We start from the raw sequence: 17,768 nt of genomic DNA, 5'->3' as shown, positions 1-17,768 counted from the left end.
ATTTCTGTAGAAGCTAAAAATGTAACAAGATTCCTATAAGACAAAGATCAACCAAAATTGTTAATCAATGGCAATGCAGTTACTTCATTTTACAGAGTGACATTTTAGAGAATTAAAATTTTTAATAATGCTATCCCCAAAGTTGTAGAGAACCCTGGGAATATTTTTAAATACAGACATGCATAGGTCTTTGGGCAGTTTAGGTATTGCATAGCCTAAAGCCTCAGGAGTGAGCAAATTAAATAACCTTTCAAAGGACCTTCGCATATAATCGTGTTTCTACCTCTGTTTGGTATCTGTTTATGACACATAATGGAATAAAGTTCCAGTGGATAAATCAATTTACAGATAGGTCTGCCTATTTGAAAAATGGAATCTAAGTATATAAAAAGTATTTATTTCATAACATGCCAACTAATTTTTAAAGTTAAAATGTTTAAAAGTAGTTGTTAATTTGTAAAACTATGTAACTGAAAACAAACAAAAATATTTTTTTCAAATCTGTTTTCCTTCTTTATAAACTTAGTATCTTCATAACGTTGTCCTCACCGCTTGGGAAGATGAATCCTTAAAATGGGTTTGTTTCCTGCTAAGGAACTTAACACATCTATGGCCAATTCTATACATACAACTCACGCATACTCCAACTAATTCAGGCCACAGTATTTTCTTGCCGGGAGTAATTCTGTAGACTGAGGTTGCTGTGGTTTCTCTGGCTGACATTTCCAATTCCCCTGGACTGCACTAACAATCTTGGAAGCTGGTATTTCCAACACTGGTACTACGAGATGAAGTTGGCTGATATTTTCAACTGCCTTCAGATTAACAGATTGGAAGTGATCCTTCCTGCTCGCTGGCACAAGAAAATGAGAATGGCCAACACCAGGGTGCCCTGTGGTCACGTGGCTTGTACTCTTCCTGATGTTTTCTTGATTTATTGACCTCCTTCTCTTACAGGTTCTTTCACAGCCATGCCTGTTGCCTTCCCAAGCTGCTCTTACCATGTTTGATAACTGCCTGCTAAATAAATAACATGCATTTGGTTGTCAGGTGTCATGTGCTCGTGGCCCATGGCTGCTGGATCCAGACATGGGCTGAGTGATTCTGGGCTGGGCACTCTCTGTAACAGCATAGCTCAACCTGTCAGAAACATCAACGATAAATCAAATAAAAAAATAAGGCTGCACTGGCCAACTGAACTACTACCAGGCTCGAAGATTTAGTCTGCTAGTACATCTATATTTAGAAGCTGTACCAGCGTTGGCCGACCCTAGGCAACATCAAATATAAATGTTGGCTTGAGATATAAAAGCATGTATGGGTTCAGCATAGCCATATATAAGAAGGGGTTCATAACAGGGAGGTGGGGACACTCCACATCTGGGTGGATTCCAAAGTTCTTTGCACCAAACCTCACTCTCCCCTCAGTGATGCCTCTTTCATTTAACTGACCACTCTGGCACAGAGGAATTTTCAAAGGTAAGAAAAGGGGGTAGCGTAGTTTGTGGCTGCATGTCACTAAATAAATACTGCATGCATTTTATCCCCTGGCACACTAGTTTTTTATATTAGTGGGAGAGGCTTGGCTATCTGAAATAGTCAAGGATGTTCCTCTGGTTTAAAACAAACAAACATAATGTGCTTCTATATCTCTCCAAATACGGAGGTTCACCTGATGTCGAGTGCTCTGATAGGATCCATGTGTTGGGACTATCCCAGTGAAGGGAAGGGGGTGATTTTAGAGCAGGTTGCCTATACAAGGGATGAACCAAGGGACGGATGGGCTCAGTTCACCCACCTAGCCAAGGCCCAAGGCGGCCATCCTCTAGCTGGCAACCAACAAGCAGGACAAATGAGTTGATAACTTAGGTGCCAAGGACCAAGATGCGCATATGTGATATAGCCTCAGCTGGAAGCTCCCCACAAAGTCTGCTGCCCTAACACATAATAACCCCCTCCTGTACACATGACAAATGGTAAAAAGCACGGAGAATCTGCTTCCGGTGTGCAGATGTCCGGGGTCCCTAAAAGAGAGGGCTCCTTTTAACTCAGTTCTTTGATACCTATGGACTTCTCTGAGTTATTAAATCCTTCCTTGCCTAGTTTCCTTCCATAGGGGCTGTAGTGGAGGAAGCTGTTCCCTGGGACCTCAGAAACCACCCTTTGACATGGAGGTGGTAAAGATCTGTGACGTGGCAAAACACTGTCATTCTGCCAGGTCACTGATTTGGTCCTTACGTAAAATATGGTTTTTGATGGACAAATGACAAACGAACCTGGGACCCCACTCTCCAATCTCCAAGAGGGCACTCCCCGAGAATGGGCAAAGAGCTCGTGGGCCTGGGCAAGTGGCACCTTCCCCTGACTTTCAGCCAGGCATCGGCGATGGGCTGGGGAGTAGGCACTGGCCTTCCGAGTTTTCTCCACTGAACAACAGGCTATGCAGCCTCGGGAAGCAGGGCTCCTCAGAGACAGCGTCAGCTGCACTCTCGGCGAGGCTCTCCTTATCCGCTCTGTGAGGTCAGTAAGTCACTCTGCTTGCCAATGCTACGGCTCTTCCAAGAAGGGCTGTCTAACCAGAAAAGCCACATGCAAATTCACTCGTTCCAAGAAGCCTTTTGAAAGATTATCAATATAACTAATGCCTAAGTTAAACAGGAATCTGATTAATAAAGCAGGAACCAAGCACCTCCTACGGGGCCAGCTCTTTCTCTACATGAGCTAGGTTGGCTGCTCCGGAAATAGATGCCCACAAAGCGACAGTCTGGGGCCTGCCACCTACTCTAGGTTTCTACAGTGGAGCTGCTGAGCCTGGGCCAGGCTGCCTAATGGTTCCCCATGGGCTTCTGGGCTCTACCTGGTGCCGGCCTTTTCTGTTTGAGTTCAAAGTATACTCCCCTTGACTTCTGCAGTATTTATGTCATTCGCGGTCTGCTGTGTTCTACAGTGGCGTTCACTCATTAGTCACCAGGAAAGCCAAATGTGACATTCCTTTTTGGGCTAGCTGAGTCACATGTGATGGAGAGTCTCGGGAACTCCACTAGTCACATTCCCACAAAGCTATTTTTCTGGTTCTTTTGTATATTCCCAACATGTCATGTCTGGAAGCAAAGCTAATGGCAAATTAGCATCTATATATAGCACTAACATCCATCTTTATTTAGTTCAAACCAGAGCTATTAACCTCAGGGCTCCTGCCTAAGTTCCTGACAGAAAAATGTCATATTCCTTTCATACACTCCTTCTGTAATTGTTGACTTTTCCTATCCCAGATCTTAACATCAATGTGCTTAGGTGGTCTGAAATACTCATTACACAGAATCTGTCATTGTCCAAGTTATCTCATTCGATTTTAACCTACCTGTGAGATAACAGACGCTATTTTTCAAGTGGAGAAGCTGAGACTTGGAGGTTAAATTATTTGTTTGACTAGTTAGAGACAAAGCAGAAACAATCCAGTTCTCTTTGGGTGAACACCATGTCACTGAACACATAAGCATGAATCCACGCCACGTGTTCACAGTGAGATCTTAGGAGACCTGCGTTTGTGCTGAGAGCTAGCTGCTAATAGCACCAGTTAGCATTTCTGTAGAGCACGCGTCAAAACAATATCTAAGAGTAGAACTCACACTACCACTTATCTGAGTCACCCCAACAAAGGGATGTGGCCAGGAAAGGCCACACCTTTCCAAGTTATGAAAACTGATCTGTTTCAGGAGAAAACTGAAACTGGTGGCTATAGCTGAAAAGCCAGTGACACCTGTGTGTTCCATTTTTAGTTGCTCATTACCATCTCATAGTCACAGTTACTTCCTGCAGTGATGGAAAAATTATGGGAGTGGCTAGGCACAATTACTCACGGAGAAAAGTAGGCATCCAGCCCTCTTGCAGAACTATTAGTGAGTAATTCCCAAGTGAAGTCTGTGAACAGTGATCTGACATTATTGACAATGAATTTAGGAGTCAGGGTGTATTAGCTTCCCGCCCCGTGCTTCACGGTTCTGTTTTCTGTTCCCCATTAGGGCCACACCTGCCTTCAGAGACCAGCAGGCGGTTAGCTCTTGATTTTAAGGTGGCTTTTCCCAAGGTCAACTCAGCACAGCATCCCCAGTCATAGGAGAAATAAAGGCCAGGTACTCACTGGCCTCTCTGCTTCTGCTCTTTCATTCATGAAGTTCTTTTTCTAGAAACTTGACAGTAGGACTTGAGGCCCTGTGCTCTTAGTTTACTAACACCTTCAGAATTTTACACTAATTATTTTATTGGAATGGTGATTAAAAATTTGAGCAAAAGAGGGACTGTCCTGGTGGTCCAGTGACAAAGAATCCGCCTTCCAATGCAGGGGACACAGGTTCGATCCCTGGTCGGGGAACTAAGATCCCGCATGCCACAGGGTGACTAAGACCGCGTGCCACAACTACTGAGCCTGCGCCTCAACTACAGAAAGCAAACCTGCATGCTACAACTAGAGAGAAGCCTGTGTGCCACAACGAAGAGCCCGTGTGCCCAATGAAGATCCTGTGTACCGCAACTAAGACCTGACGCAGCCAAAAAAATAAAAAATAAATGAAATAAATGTTTAAAACAAAATTGAGCAAAAGAATAAATTCTGGGAACTCTAGCCAGGGCTGATATAATAAAAATATGGGATGAGACATTCGTGGTGCATGTATGTAGATGGGGTCACCTCACCCCAAGCTGTGATTCTCAGACCAGGTGCCACAGCAGGAATGGGGTGGGGTGAGACTCCTGAACAAAAGCTTCTTCGAGACTGAACAATACCTGCTTCCCTCTCAGGCGGGGATCTGCTCCCTTGTGCACCCACCCACCTTTCTGCCCTTTAAGCTTGTTTCTACAGCCCCCTGGGTGCCAGAGAGGCCATGAGGGCATGGCTGGGAGAGGCGAGCTCTGGCTGTGGAAAGGGTTGGGCGTGGGGGGAGGAACTTCAGCTGAACACCCCTCCTGTTCTCCTGCCCCACCATTCTCCACCAGGGCACGGTCTGGAAGGAGACTTGTACCAGGTGCACCTGGCGCAGACACCACCAGCAGAAGGTTTTGGAGGGAGAGCCAGCGCCTCACGTGCTCTCACTTGCTGCAGGTCAGATGTTGTTCTCTGTTTGTACATTTGATTTTCTTCCTTGAAGAATATTAAGCCACAGGACATAAAAGGATTCCTGTGTTGGCAAAAGGCCTATAGTCAATTAGCCTGGAATTTCCAGGAAAGCTCACCAGAACCGACACCAACAGGCATTCAAAGGTGGGAGGGAATATAAAGAGGAAAGGGGAAGACAGAAGAATTAGGATGGAAGTGAGGGCAAGATGGAAGGAGAGCAAGGACGGGAAAGGCAGGAGAAGGCCCAAAATAAACAACTTCACATTCTGTGGTCACTCGTCCATAGTGGGTCCTACTGAGTACAAATGATCATCAGACAGAGCTTCTCCATTTCATGGGAGGCTGTAGCATGTTTCCTCCCAGCATCATGCCAGGACACTTTAAAGTCAAATTCAAAGGTAAGGTGGCCAACAACTGAGTCACCATTACTATTTCCTGCAGCACCTGGGTTTTTCTTGAGGTTTCCCACTGACCTTACTTAACTTATGAAGCCATGGTCCAAGACAGAGAAGCAGCCAAAAACACAGGAGACAGACAGACAGACACACACACACACACACACACACACACACACACACACACACACACACACACACTCTCTCTCTCTCACCAGTGCTCTGAGAAGATATGGAGAGGAAAAAAGCTCCTCTTTACTAGGTAAACTCTATCTTGATATAAAACCTCAACCACAAGGGCCATAGGGGGTGGTTTCACTTTCCAATCAAGCCGCCTTAAAATGAAATCCACCTAATCTGTAAAATATACTGGTTAAGTCTGAGATTTCACCAATCTGTACATAGGAACTACTCACAAGGATCCTAAGAACAATAGATCATTGTCTTTGGTAACTTGGAACTCTAGCTGTTCAGATGCAACCCAGATGGGAAAATATGCTTCTGCAAAAAGTGACAAAGAGCCCCCTTCCCACATCAAAATTTCGTCCTGAGAATTTCATCCGTTTTCATTTTACATTGGGTTAAAATATTTTTCCCACACTTGACAAGTGGCTTTTTGCCTAAGCCTGTGTTCTGAATCTTTCAGGGCCCCTAAATTTAAGTCACAAAGACTAGTTAACTTGCATTACTCTCCAAAGTCAACATTTCCTATTCTTAAAATCCTTAGTCTGTTTGCTTGATCACAGAAAGAGAATAAAACACAGGTAAATGAATGAACGGAATTAAGATATACAAGAATAGTATCATTGCTTTTTAGAAACAGAAGATTTCTGCATCCCGTGTTCCTGCCTGAGATTCTGTACAGTGTTAGTGAGGCCAGGAAAGCAAGGGGTCACCGTTCAGCAGAGAGTGGCCTAGAGTGTAAGAAGACTTCACCACGGTTACCATCCAAGGCCTCTGGTGACAGAAACAGCAAAGGGGGCACCCCCCTTCGAGGATGGTCTAGCCAGTAGGGTGCTCGCAGGTGGGTGAGACCTCCAGGTGCTGTCGTCTCCCCTGCCCTGCTCCCACAGAGAAACAAACTAGGCTTCCCAGGCTGCAGTGTGGTTTACCTTATGGAAACCATCTATGCAGGCTGGCCCTGGGCACTCAAGATAACAAATAAGTCAATTCTTGGTCAGACACTAGGGTCTCCAAAATAGATAAGATCCTATCTTTTCTTTCAGTAGCATGTCTTGCAAATAAGTCATGTAAATATGTTTTAATGCACAATTCACTACACTTCAGTCCATCTTCATTTTCCACAGTCAATAACTATTGGTTTAAATTTTTCTCTACTTACATTATTTTTTCCATGTGTTTAGCATATCTTCAAAAAAGAATAAAATGACATTTGTTCAGCAATTTCATTTTTAAAAGGTGTTTTAGATGGATGAACATAAAAATATGATTACCTCATCCCATTCTAAAAGGTAGTTGGTGATTTTTGAACCGTTGTCAATTGGTGCCTAAAAAAATAAATAAATAAAATGAGATTAGAGAAAGTTGTTCACAGTTAAAAGTTATGAGCTCTCCACTTGGTTCAAATACAATGTCCATGCTAGTACTGTACTCTCCCTGCAGGGGGATAACCCTGGATACCTCCTGTATTTGCTTCTTCAAACATTATCACAAAACCAATTTTATTACAAGTCAGCTAGTAGAGAGCGCCCCACTATTAATAAATTGTACCCCACGAACAGCCAAGCCCCCCTTCCCCACCACCTCTACCTTTACATTCACCTGGTGCCCTACTTCCTCCTCCGGGGATAAAACTTTTAAGAGGCATGTTAAATTCAAGGGTGGAGGAGAAAAAAGACAGGGGAGAAACACAGACACTGTTTGGGGTCTGATAAGATAAAGCTGACCCACCCTAGGTTCAAGAGTCTAAAGTCCATATTTTTGTAACTTCCCCCATACAGTTTTTGTTGTTTTAAGAGTATAAGATTAGAAAGCCTTCTGTGGCATTAAGGTTGCCCTTTTTTAAAAAAATGAGAAAAACCAGGATCTCCCGGATAGATTACCAGGGGCAATTAGCCCTTAGCATATTAGCAAAAAGAAGTTTCATCATTTGCTTTCCTCCTAAAAGCATGCTGAGATCTGCTTTACTGAGAAAGCAGGCTTTGGACAATGGGAAGAGGAGTAAAGAACTCTGGAGAAAAGAGTGCTTTGTAGGGTCAGAGCTGCCAGAAGGGGGTGCTACTGTGGAGTCACTCACAGCACTAAGGTAGTAGGATGATGTCTCCCAAGCACAAACGCACCTGGGCCTGGCTCTTCCCAGGAAAAGAGCCAGGGCCCCATAGAATGTGGTGACCTGCCCCCAGCAAAGGCAGCCAGGTCACCAGAGCTACACTGAAGCCCCTCTCGGCTGTCTGTCACAAGTGGTCTGATGTAAGTTGCTTAATAACAATGCTTAGTTTCTTATTCCAAGAATGGATGGGTGTGATAAGGAATTGGGAGAATATATGTAAATCACTTACTAAACTGCCCCGGTGTTACAGGAAGCCGTCAGTAAACAGTAGCTGTTGCATTATTATTGTTAATAATAAATGTATTAACATCGAGGGCTCAGTAAATATTAATTAATAAAGAAACTCTTCACCCTGGCCTTTCCTTCCTTCCTCCTTCTTTCTTCTGAGTCATATAATCTTAGAGTTCCAAGCCCCAATTACACGTGAGTGATGTATGTTCGACTAAACTGTAATTTCAGGCTTTTGTGGGCTCGATTTGGGAGAAAGGATAGGGTTACATTTAAAGGTCTAAATAACGGACAAAATCAAGGTTTTAGCTGAGAACCCATTTCTCAGGTAAGAACTACATTTATGATGCTCATATATTCCTTTCTGATGTCCTGCCCCACCACCGAGTCCCTGATTCCTTGAGGGTGGGGACACAGCCCCTGGTGTTTGTGTTGCCCTATCTCCTGGCGCTAACTGGATGACATTAGAGGGCCCTGAGCTCTCTCAGTGTCTTGGTGGCTTCAAGGACAGGGGGGCAGCCAGAGCATGGTCGCCCTGTCCTTGTACCCCCAACTGGAGCACCGTTATTGGAAAATCTGTTCTAAGAACATGAAAACTGAACTGAATCCAGAACTTTCAAGTTTGCACGTAACTGAATGGAACAATAATACGCTTCTGATTTACAATTAAATAAAGGGAGAAAGAAATTGTGAAACATTTTCCTCCTAGTAAGAAATCTTTTTCTAGAAGTTGCTGGTCTGCCTGAGGCCCGAATTTCATCCAGGTTTTAAGCAGAGTATGTATCAGTGATTCCCAACTTTAGGTTTATAAGACCCCAGGGTCCCTCTGGTAATCTTTAAGATTTCTTATACTTTGCAAACAAAATGGATTTTAACTCTTTCCTTAAGATATATTTACATACGTATATGTATAAATACAGAACACATTTTAAACTGGACGTATATGCTCCAAGGACTTAAACAATGATGACCAGTTGGGTGTTAAAACTCTGAAAAGGTAGGGAATCACTGACCTGGATTATCCCTGGAAGCCAGGAAGGAAAATAAAATAGTTCAGATTCTACAACTTTGCCTTTGTCCAAATAACACACTCAATGTTGGCCACTGGCTACGAGAGGGGTCTACAGAAGTCCATGCTTTGTTGCTAACCACTACTCTCAACTGCTTTTATCAACTCCCAAGATAAATTTGACCCTCTGGTCTAAGAACAAAAGAACAAAGTATTTGTTCACCAATAAGGAATCTCCCTAGTCATCTTATTTGCACATCAGTGTTTTCCCCCGATACCACAAATCTTTATTATCTCTACCTCTATAAATTTTACATTTTGAACTATATTTTAAAGTATAAATATACAGAAATAATTACTATAGAGATTGATAACATAATCTACTATTTTCTTACAAACACACAACTGTGACTGATAAGTCAATGATATACTACTTTAAGGACCTCTCTTTAACGAGAGTTATTTGTAGCCAAAAAGTTGTATTTCATGAAAACTACTACATGATTCAGATGTTAAAAAAATAATTAGTAATCCTAACTGACCTAAGGCCTAATTAGTCAAAATTAATGAAACCTTAATGTAGTTTAGAACACTAAACATTCTAGGCAGTTTTAAATATTAGACATTGCAGAGTCACCACTGAAAGAAGCCAATGGACCCATAAACCTACTTTATCTCTAAATCTTTCTTCACAAAAACGTTTTACTCAAGTCCTCAAATGTCTACTGCAATGAGTTAAACTATCAGAAAGTGATGACATTTAGGTATCTTAAGTATTTATATCACTTATAAAGTGTTGCTCATGACCCTGAAAAGAAAGCTAAAACTTGATTTCACAGTTCCCTCTCCCATCCTTTTGCCCAATTTTTATAGAGACGGCAACTTTTGATATCATTATAATTTGTTTCACATAGTCACTATGCAGAAAATGAAACACCATCACCAAACTGGAATACTGCTAAATAAACGTTTCAAATGGCTACAGACTTCAGAATATTCCTGCCACTTTGTGCTACCCACCTTCCACTGCAAGGTTAGTGAACTTTTGCTCCTGTGTGCCAGCTTAGGCGGGAAAGGACACTCGGGTGCGCAGCTGTGGGTGGTGAAGCTAACCGGCTCAGAGCAGGATCCCTTTACGGAATTGTACATAGCATATACCCTGAAAACAGACAGACAAATACAGTCAGTGGCAGAGGCCCATCACAGAAGACCGGGGTTTTTATCTCAGCTTTGCCCCAGGACCTTCCACAGAGAACAGAATTTCTTATGTAGTACACACCATGACCCTTATTCCTCTTTACTGGTCTTGTCCTGACCTAACTATGGTCAGCATTTTCAGGGGAAAATCATCCCAGCAGGCGATGTGTCTCAATGCGTTCTCTCCTCCCACTAACTGTCAGAGCCACCCAGCCCCATTTAAGACAGGCAGAGTCTACTGACTGGAAAAGAATATGCTCAATAAGGAAATATACTTATTCCCCAAAATGGCCTCCAAGTATATATTCGAAAATCCATCAAGGCACTCTCTGGTTGACTTTGTCTGGAAAAAGGCTAAAAGTACAGATAACGGTTGGGCCAAAGGAGACAAGAAGCAGTGATGAGAGTCCACAAACTGAGAGAGAGAGGTAGAAGTACAAACAACAAAGTAGATATCATCTTTGAACTGTTGATAATACTGCAGATATTTAGGTAGAAATAAGGACATTTCACACACAGAAACAGGCTCGCTACTGCCAAATGCATCTCTCTTCTAATTCATTAAAAACATGGTACAGTTCAGGTACAGTTTATCCATGTGAACATCTAACTCTTACACCTGGAGCCAAGATGAAGGATGTGCATTCTGCACATTAAAATGCCTGGCTCAATACTCAACATATGGACCTGATTTCTCCAGAGAAGCTGTGGAAGAAAAAGCATATAACACACTATTATAAAACTACACTCCTTTCAAATAGCACAAAATAGGATTATGCTGATTTTTACCATCTTCTTTTCTACTTTTTCATTTTTTAAATATTGGGCATTAAAAAGAAACCTTGAAAACATACTCTTTTAAAAAGACAACAAAGGAATCTTTGCTGCCTAAAGAAGATGCACGGATTAAGCTATTCAGAATTTGTAAGTACATCAAGTCCTTAATTCTTAACAACTCTTTATGAGCTGCCATTAAAGACAGAAGAACACTCAGACTAGAGAGGTGAAGTAAATTTCCCAAAGCTACACAGCTAGAAAGTTGGATCAATTGTACTCAGTCATGGAGATCTAACTGCTATACTATATTCCCTACTGTCCTATTCATCCTGCAGTCCACTTCCCCTCACTCTACCCAAGGAATAAATAACAGCTACAGATAACATTATGGAAAATAGGACCTAACTGAGGAGAAAGGATTTTAAAAATCATACACCTGAAGTCCACCACAAAATATTTATAGAGGCCATGCAAGTCGAAAGTCCTAACAGACATGCCTACCTTCCATTCTAAAAGGTAAGATACATATTTACTGGATATTTGACTTGTTTGCCTTAGGGGAGGACACCGTGATATTTGATCCAAACAAAAGATACCTCTCATTAGGATGCTCTTCACCCAACCTGATGACAGAAACGCTCCTTTTTGCATTCACTGTAAGTAGGAACATGGTAACAGAAAATGAAACAGGAGAGTTGGCAAGATCATTTCCGTGTATCAGGACAGGTTCACTGGGCGTTAAGTTACTTAAAAATGAATCACAGAATGTTCCAGACATGGGCAGGGTTCCAGCCTGAACTTTAACAGATCCGTTGAATTCTCCAACTGATGGCTTATCGACTGTATTTTGCCCAAAATACGTGTGGGGGGAGGGAAGGAATATAGTGTTTTAAAATATTACTGCCACCTATGAATTAAAGGACATAGACAACGATCACCAAAAAAGAGACATGCACTCCTAATGAGAGACCATGCCACTATCTATAAAATCCCTGCCAGAAAAACTGAACCTGTATCTGATTAAGCCTCTTCACTGCTTTATAGGAAACATGGAGAGAACATTATTAAGCAACACTACAGGATACAATCAGGCTAATTCACAGTGTGGAAAAGTCTACAGGACAAAAAAAAAATGTATTCCAACAAATAAATTGCAAGAAGAGAAAAAAGGGATGGAGGGAAAACCTATAGCTTAAAAGAAATGTAAGAGCTATAAGCCAAACACAATACTCAAACCACATCTGAATTCCAATTACAACAAACTGAAGAAATAAAACCTTCATTTTTAGGACAGTTGAGGAAATGGGAACAGTGTCTGGATTTTAAAGACATGAAGGAATTTACCATTTTTGTTTATTTTGGATGGGCATGGGGTGTGTGATGATGGTAATGTGGTTCGCAGGTGAAATAATATGATGACCGGACTTTACTTCAAAATAACTGTTGGGGAGGGCGTAGCAGAAGGCACCAAGGAAATAAAAAGTTGGGTGGTGGGTATATGAGAGTTCATTAAATTACTGTCCACTTTTGACTATAACTGAAATCTTCAGAAACACAAAGTTAAAAATTAAGCCAATGCTGAAAAAAAATGGAGATCTCTCGTTGAAAAAAATGAACCTCTGCCTTCTCTTAAAAACCAGAAGTTCTAGCAACACTGAGCTGCAGACCTGAATGACGGGAATTAAATGAAACTGAGAGCAGCTCCCCCTTTAGATGGGCAAGTGCTGTCCAGTTCAGAGTCCCCACCACTCCCTACTGCTCCCCGGAATTGAGATTGCTTTTTCCCTGCCTTTTACCCAATCCTCTTTCCCCCCTTCCGTTCCCAGGAGGTATCTCATGTTGCAGTCACTAGGCATTTGCTTATGAATTCAGACTATACTCAGACAGACCAAGTCCTAAATATCCACAAAAACAGTCAGCACCAAAAATCCATTGGGTAAAAAAAAAAAAAAAATCCATTGGGTAACAGAGCAGAGGAAAGGAGGTAGGGAAAGGGCCTGCCAAGGACTAGCAGACCGCAGTTAGTTATCTGGGGAGAGCTGGACTCAGTCAAGTTCATTCTTTCTTTTCAATGAGATTCTTGGAGTCACAAATCCATACTTATCGGGCTAGAGAAACACGAGAGAAGGAGGCTCCTGACAGCCAGGTTGGGAGGATGACAGTAGGAACGAAGGAACCTGATAGCACAAGTAAAAATCTGGGGTACTTGAGGACGGACAGTTGTACGGGTCGGCAGGAGTTAGTGCCCTTGTCTTTAAACTCAGAGAATGTTATAGTTTGTCTAAATGAGGAGTCAATGCTCTGCACTTGTAAAAAGTCTGTCTGCAAAGGAAACAAGATCTATTTCACGTGGCAATATAAATGTGCTGCACTCAGTACCTAAAACTTGACATGATATCTAAGTACCTCATGATTACATCTGTCAATTCAAATTGTTCAGTAAATAGATAGCAACTAATAACTGTAATAACTACCTGCTCCGCTTTTACCAGTAATTTTCACAGAAAAGTCTCTGTAAATGACATTACATTTTGAAGCATGTTGCAATCATGTTTCTCACACGATGGTGATGTGTTTTCTCTAAATACCACGATATGACAGGAAGATCTGTGGAGTAGGACGAGTGTCCTAAGTTAAATATATCAGCAAACAATTCAGTTCTTTTAGCATTTATACCAGCAAAGAGGAATACACTTTTCTAAGGATATAACTAATCTTGTGTTGGGTTTGCACATTTGTTTCAGTTTAAGTACCAACTAAATGTGTATGGAACAGGTGCTCCAAGAATTTCAGAAATTTGCCTCCCCTTTCCTCCAGCACGTCTGTAACATACCAGGAGCTGCAATTTCTAGTCAATAACACCTATTTCGTGAATGGACCTAGAGTCTGTCACGCAGAGTGAAATAAGTCAGAAAGAGAAAAACAAATACCGTATGCTAACACATATATATGGAACCAAAAAAAAATGGTTCTGAGGAACCTAGGTGCAAGACAGGAATAAAGACGCAGACGTAGAGAATGGACTTGAGGACACGGGGAGGGGGAAGGGTAAGCTGGGAGGAAGTGAGAGAGTGGCATGGACACATATACACTACGAAATAAAAAATAGATAGCTAGTGGGAAGCAGCTGCATAGCACAGGGAGATCAGCTCGGTGCTTTGTGACCACCTAGAGGGGTGGGATAGGGAGGGTGGGAGGGAGACGCAAGAGGGAGGGGATATGGGGATATAAGTGTACGTATAGCTTATTCACTTTGTTATAAAGCAGAAGCTAACACACCACTGTAAAGTAAATATACTCCAATAAAGATGTTAAAAAAAAAAATAACACCTATTTCATAACTCCACACTGAGCTGGTCAACCACATATTTTTGGATTGTTTCATCACATAATTTTTCTGGGAAATGTTATTACATGATATCATCTCTCGGCAACCTCTTTGCCAAATTGTTTATGACAATGACTGGAAAACGGCCTCAAATTCTGCATTGAAATTGCTATCCATTCCAACACTCAAATTCCTGATTATCCTATCATTGATAAAAATATAAATTCTTGACTTTCACAGTAAAATGATTGTTTCAATGCGACTATTAATTATAAAACTACCAATTGAAAGAGGAATATGCGGGCTTCCCTGGTGGCGCAGTGGTTGAGGGTCCGCCTGCCCATGCAGGGGGCGTGGGTTCATGCCCCAGTCCGGGAGGATCCCACGTGCCGCGGAGCAGCTGGGCCCGTGAGCCATGGCCGCTGGGCCTGCGCGTCCGGAGCCTGTGCTCCGCGGCAGGAGAGGCCACAGCAGTGAGAGGCCCGCGTACCGCAAAAAAAAAAAAAAAAAAAAAGAGGAATATGCTTTTCTTTGTATGTGTATAAATAAATGAATATATAAATGTTTGTGATTGTAAAGTTACATACTTATGCCTAAGTATTATAAAACAGAATGTTATTTATTTGTATGTATGTATGTGTTGGATTTTTCTCATTCCTCTCTCTTCCTCAACACACACACACAGACACAGAGGAGATTCTGCATTGGTGGCATCATTCCATAACAAAATACCCTATATGGAAACACTGAATAAATACACTTTGACAATTACAAATTGATTCCTTTTAAACATTCAGCCAACATTAAACCAAAAAAAGCAATCTGTGTAAGAACTGGGAAACTAATATAAAAGTGATGACTTTAATAAAAATAACCCAGGACCCAACACGTAAATTTTTTAAATCAACATAATAGAGGAATTATTGATGAATTACTTTCCTCAATCACTAGGAGAAAAAAAAAAGTGGTCAGATAGATGTGGAGGAATGACACGAAAATACATAGCAAAAAGTGAGGAAAATAATCTTTAAAACCTGAAATGTCTCAGGATACAATTTTCAATGTGGAATTTGGACTAAAGGGCATAGCAAGCGCCGATCTGAACAGCTACAGACACATAACCTATAGCACCGTCTCAAGGATGCCACTGGTCTCTTAATAAATTATTCCCAATAACAGTGAGATGATGGCAAGTAGAATTCAAGAACTCTTCTTGCCTAGGAACTGATGCCAAGCACTATACAGTTCAATGACAGGACTCCATGACTGAGAGGCTGCTACTTTAAAATATGGTTGTGTATCTGACTGGTGAACTCTGACCATACTCACTAACAGGAGGGAGGAAAAAACTGAAAATCAGAAAAAGAATTCCATAAAGATACCAAGCAAGCAATGTGAAGGGGATGAAATCAGAATAGCAAAACCAAGAGCATCAAGAAAGGAGCCCTAGGTGAGATGTCAGTACCTGAGCTGAGAAAGAAACCTTTCACTCTACGGAAGAGTGATCTGAACAGAGACTTCTGCAGGCCTTTGTCAATGTGCACTATTAACAACTAGAAGGAGAATACAGCCTGCTTGACACTGCTACAAGAAACATGTGTTTTTATCATTGGCTCTCCAGACTTCCTATAAGGCGACACTTTCTAAATTGGTAATGTACAAATGAAAACGGTAATAAATATAATTGTTCATCTTGCAGGTGTACAGTAATGGAATTCGTTTGGAGCTTCTGTTGTGGAAAAGTTAGGAAATATTTCCATGTAGCTTTTTGAGGCCTTATAGGTGACTATTAAATTTAAAATTATATTTGAGGCTACTGTGTTGATAAAAGCTTACATTCCTGGAACTAAGATTTTGAGAATGTTAACTGCATCATAAAAAGAGATTTTTGCTCTGCTTTTTTCAGCTCCAATTATGATATATCTTTATCTCAATAAAATAATGAGTGGTATGGTCAAACTCCATCATGAAGTCCTTTTTATGATTAGTGTGGAAAATCTGCAACCACTTTGGAAAAACAAAACAAACAAAACATTTATAGGTGTTATAGATTTATAATAGATTTGCACATATATTTCATTTGCTCTCACACCATCTTTCTGAGGCTGGTATCGTTATTATCCTCATTTTATGAATGAGAAAACAAGGACATTGAAGCTTACATGGCTTGCCTAATCACATACCCTCAGTAAGTGCCTGAGTCATTAATTCCAAATTCCAAGGTCTGCCTACTATGTCAACAAGGTGCCTCCCAAAGCAATTCAAGGCAGAAGAGACTGACTCTACATAGGGGCTGGAAGTGTTAAGAGTATTCTCTAGCTTGAAAAATGAAAGGCTGTATAGGGAAAGGGAATGAATGATCTATATGGACTGTGGAAGAGCCAGGGCAAAGTAACTACAATTGGGACTGTATGTAGACATTTTTCTTAGGAAAGAATTTTTTAAAAATACTAAAAGCGATGTGTTCTGGAAGATGGCGCAATAGGACATATGTTCATTCCCTCTTGAGAGAGCACCGGAATCACAAGTAACTGTTGAACAATCATTGACAGGAAGACACTGGAACTCACCAAAAAAGATACCCTACATCCAAAGACAAAGGAGAAGTCGCAATGAGATGGTAGGAGGGGTGCAATCACAATAAAGTCATAACCGCTGGGTGGGTGACTCACAAACTGGAGAACAGTTATACCACAGAAGTCCACCCACTAGAGTGAAGGTTTTGAGCCCCATGTCAGGCTTCCCAAGCTGGGGGTCTGGCAATGGGAGGAGGAATTCCCAGAGGATCAGACTTTGAAGGCTATAGGGATTTCATTACAGGACTTCAACAGGACTGGGGGAAAGAGAGACTCCACTCTTGGATGGCACACGCAAAGGAGTGTGTGCATCAGGACCCAGGGGAAAGGAGTAGTGACCCCACAGGAGACTGAACAAGACTTACCTGCTAGTGTTGGAGGGTATCCTGCAGAGGCAGGGGGTGGCTCTGGCTCACCATGGGGACAAGGACACTGGCAGCAGAAGTTCTGGGAAGTACTCCTTGGCTTAAGCCTTCCCAGAGTCCACCATTAGCCCCACCAAAGGGCCTGAAGACTCCAGTGCTGGGCCGCCTCGGGCCAAACAACCAACAGGGAGGGAACTTAGTCCCACCCAACAGCAGACAAGTGGATTAAAGTTTCACTGAGCTCTGCCCACCAGAGCAAAACCCAGCTCTACCCACCACCAGTCCCTCCCAGCAGGAAGCTTGCACAAGCCTCTTTGATATCCTCATCCACCAGAGGGCAGACAGCAGAAGCAAGAAGAACTACAATCCTGCAGCCTGTGGAACAAAAACCACACTGAAAGACAGACAAAATGAAAAGGCAGGGGACTATGTACCAGATGAAGGAACAAGATAAAACGCAGAAAAACAACTAAATGAAGTGGAGATAGGC

The 17,768-nt window shown here is 41.9% G+C and overlaps 1 protein-coding gene across 9 annotated transcripts in view; it reads right to left on the bottom strand.

Moving 5' to 3' along the window:
• The window catches only part of FNDC3B (fibronectin type III domain containing 3B), a 358,227-nt gene that overhangs the window by 73,141 nt on the left and 267,318 nt on the right, over window positions 1–17,768 (bottom strand). For all 9 annotated transcript variants that reach the window (XM_033855478.2, XM_073803904.1, XM_019946223.3 and 6 more), the window contains 2 exons: window positions 10,056–10,194; window positions 6,963–7,016 (listed from right to left, as the gene is read on the bottom strand). In XM_033855478.2, the coding sequence (XP_033711369.1) occupies window positions 6,963–7,016; window positions 10,056–10,194 (193 nt within the window). The remainder of the gene's footprint in view (window positions 1–6,962; window positions 7,017–10,055; window positions 10,195–17,768) is intronic.

The sequence above is a fragment of the Tursiops truncatus genome, chromosome 4 (genome assembly GCF_011762595.2).
Source record: "Tursiops truncatus isolate mTurTru1 chromosome 4, mTurTru1.mat.Y, whole genome shotgun sequence".
Taxonomy (NCBI): Eukaryota; Metazoa; Chordata; class Mammalia; order Artiodactyla; family Delphinidae; genus Tursiops; species Tursiops truncatus.
Note: the sequence above shows the minus strand (reverse complement) of the source record. Positions and strands in the feature narration are given on the sequence as shown.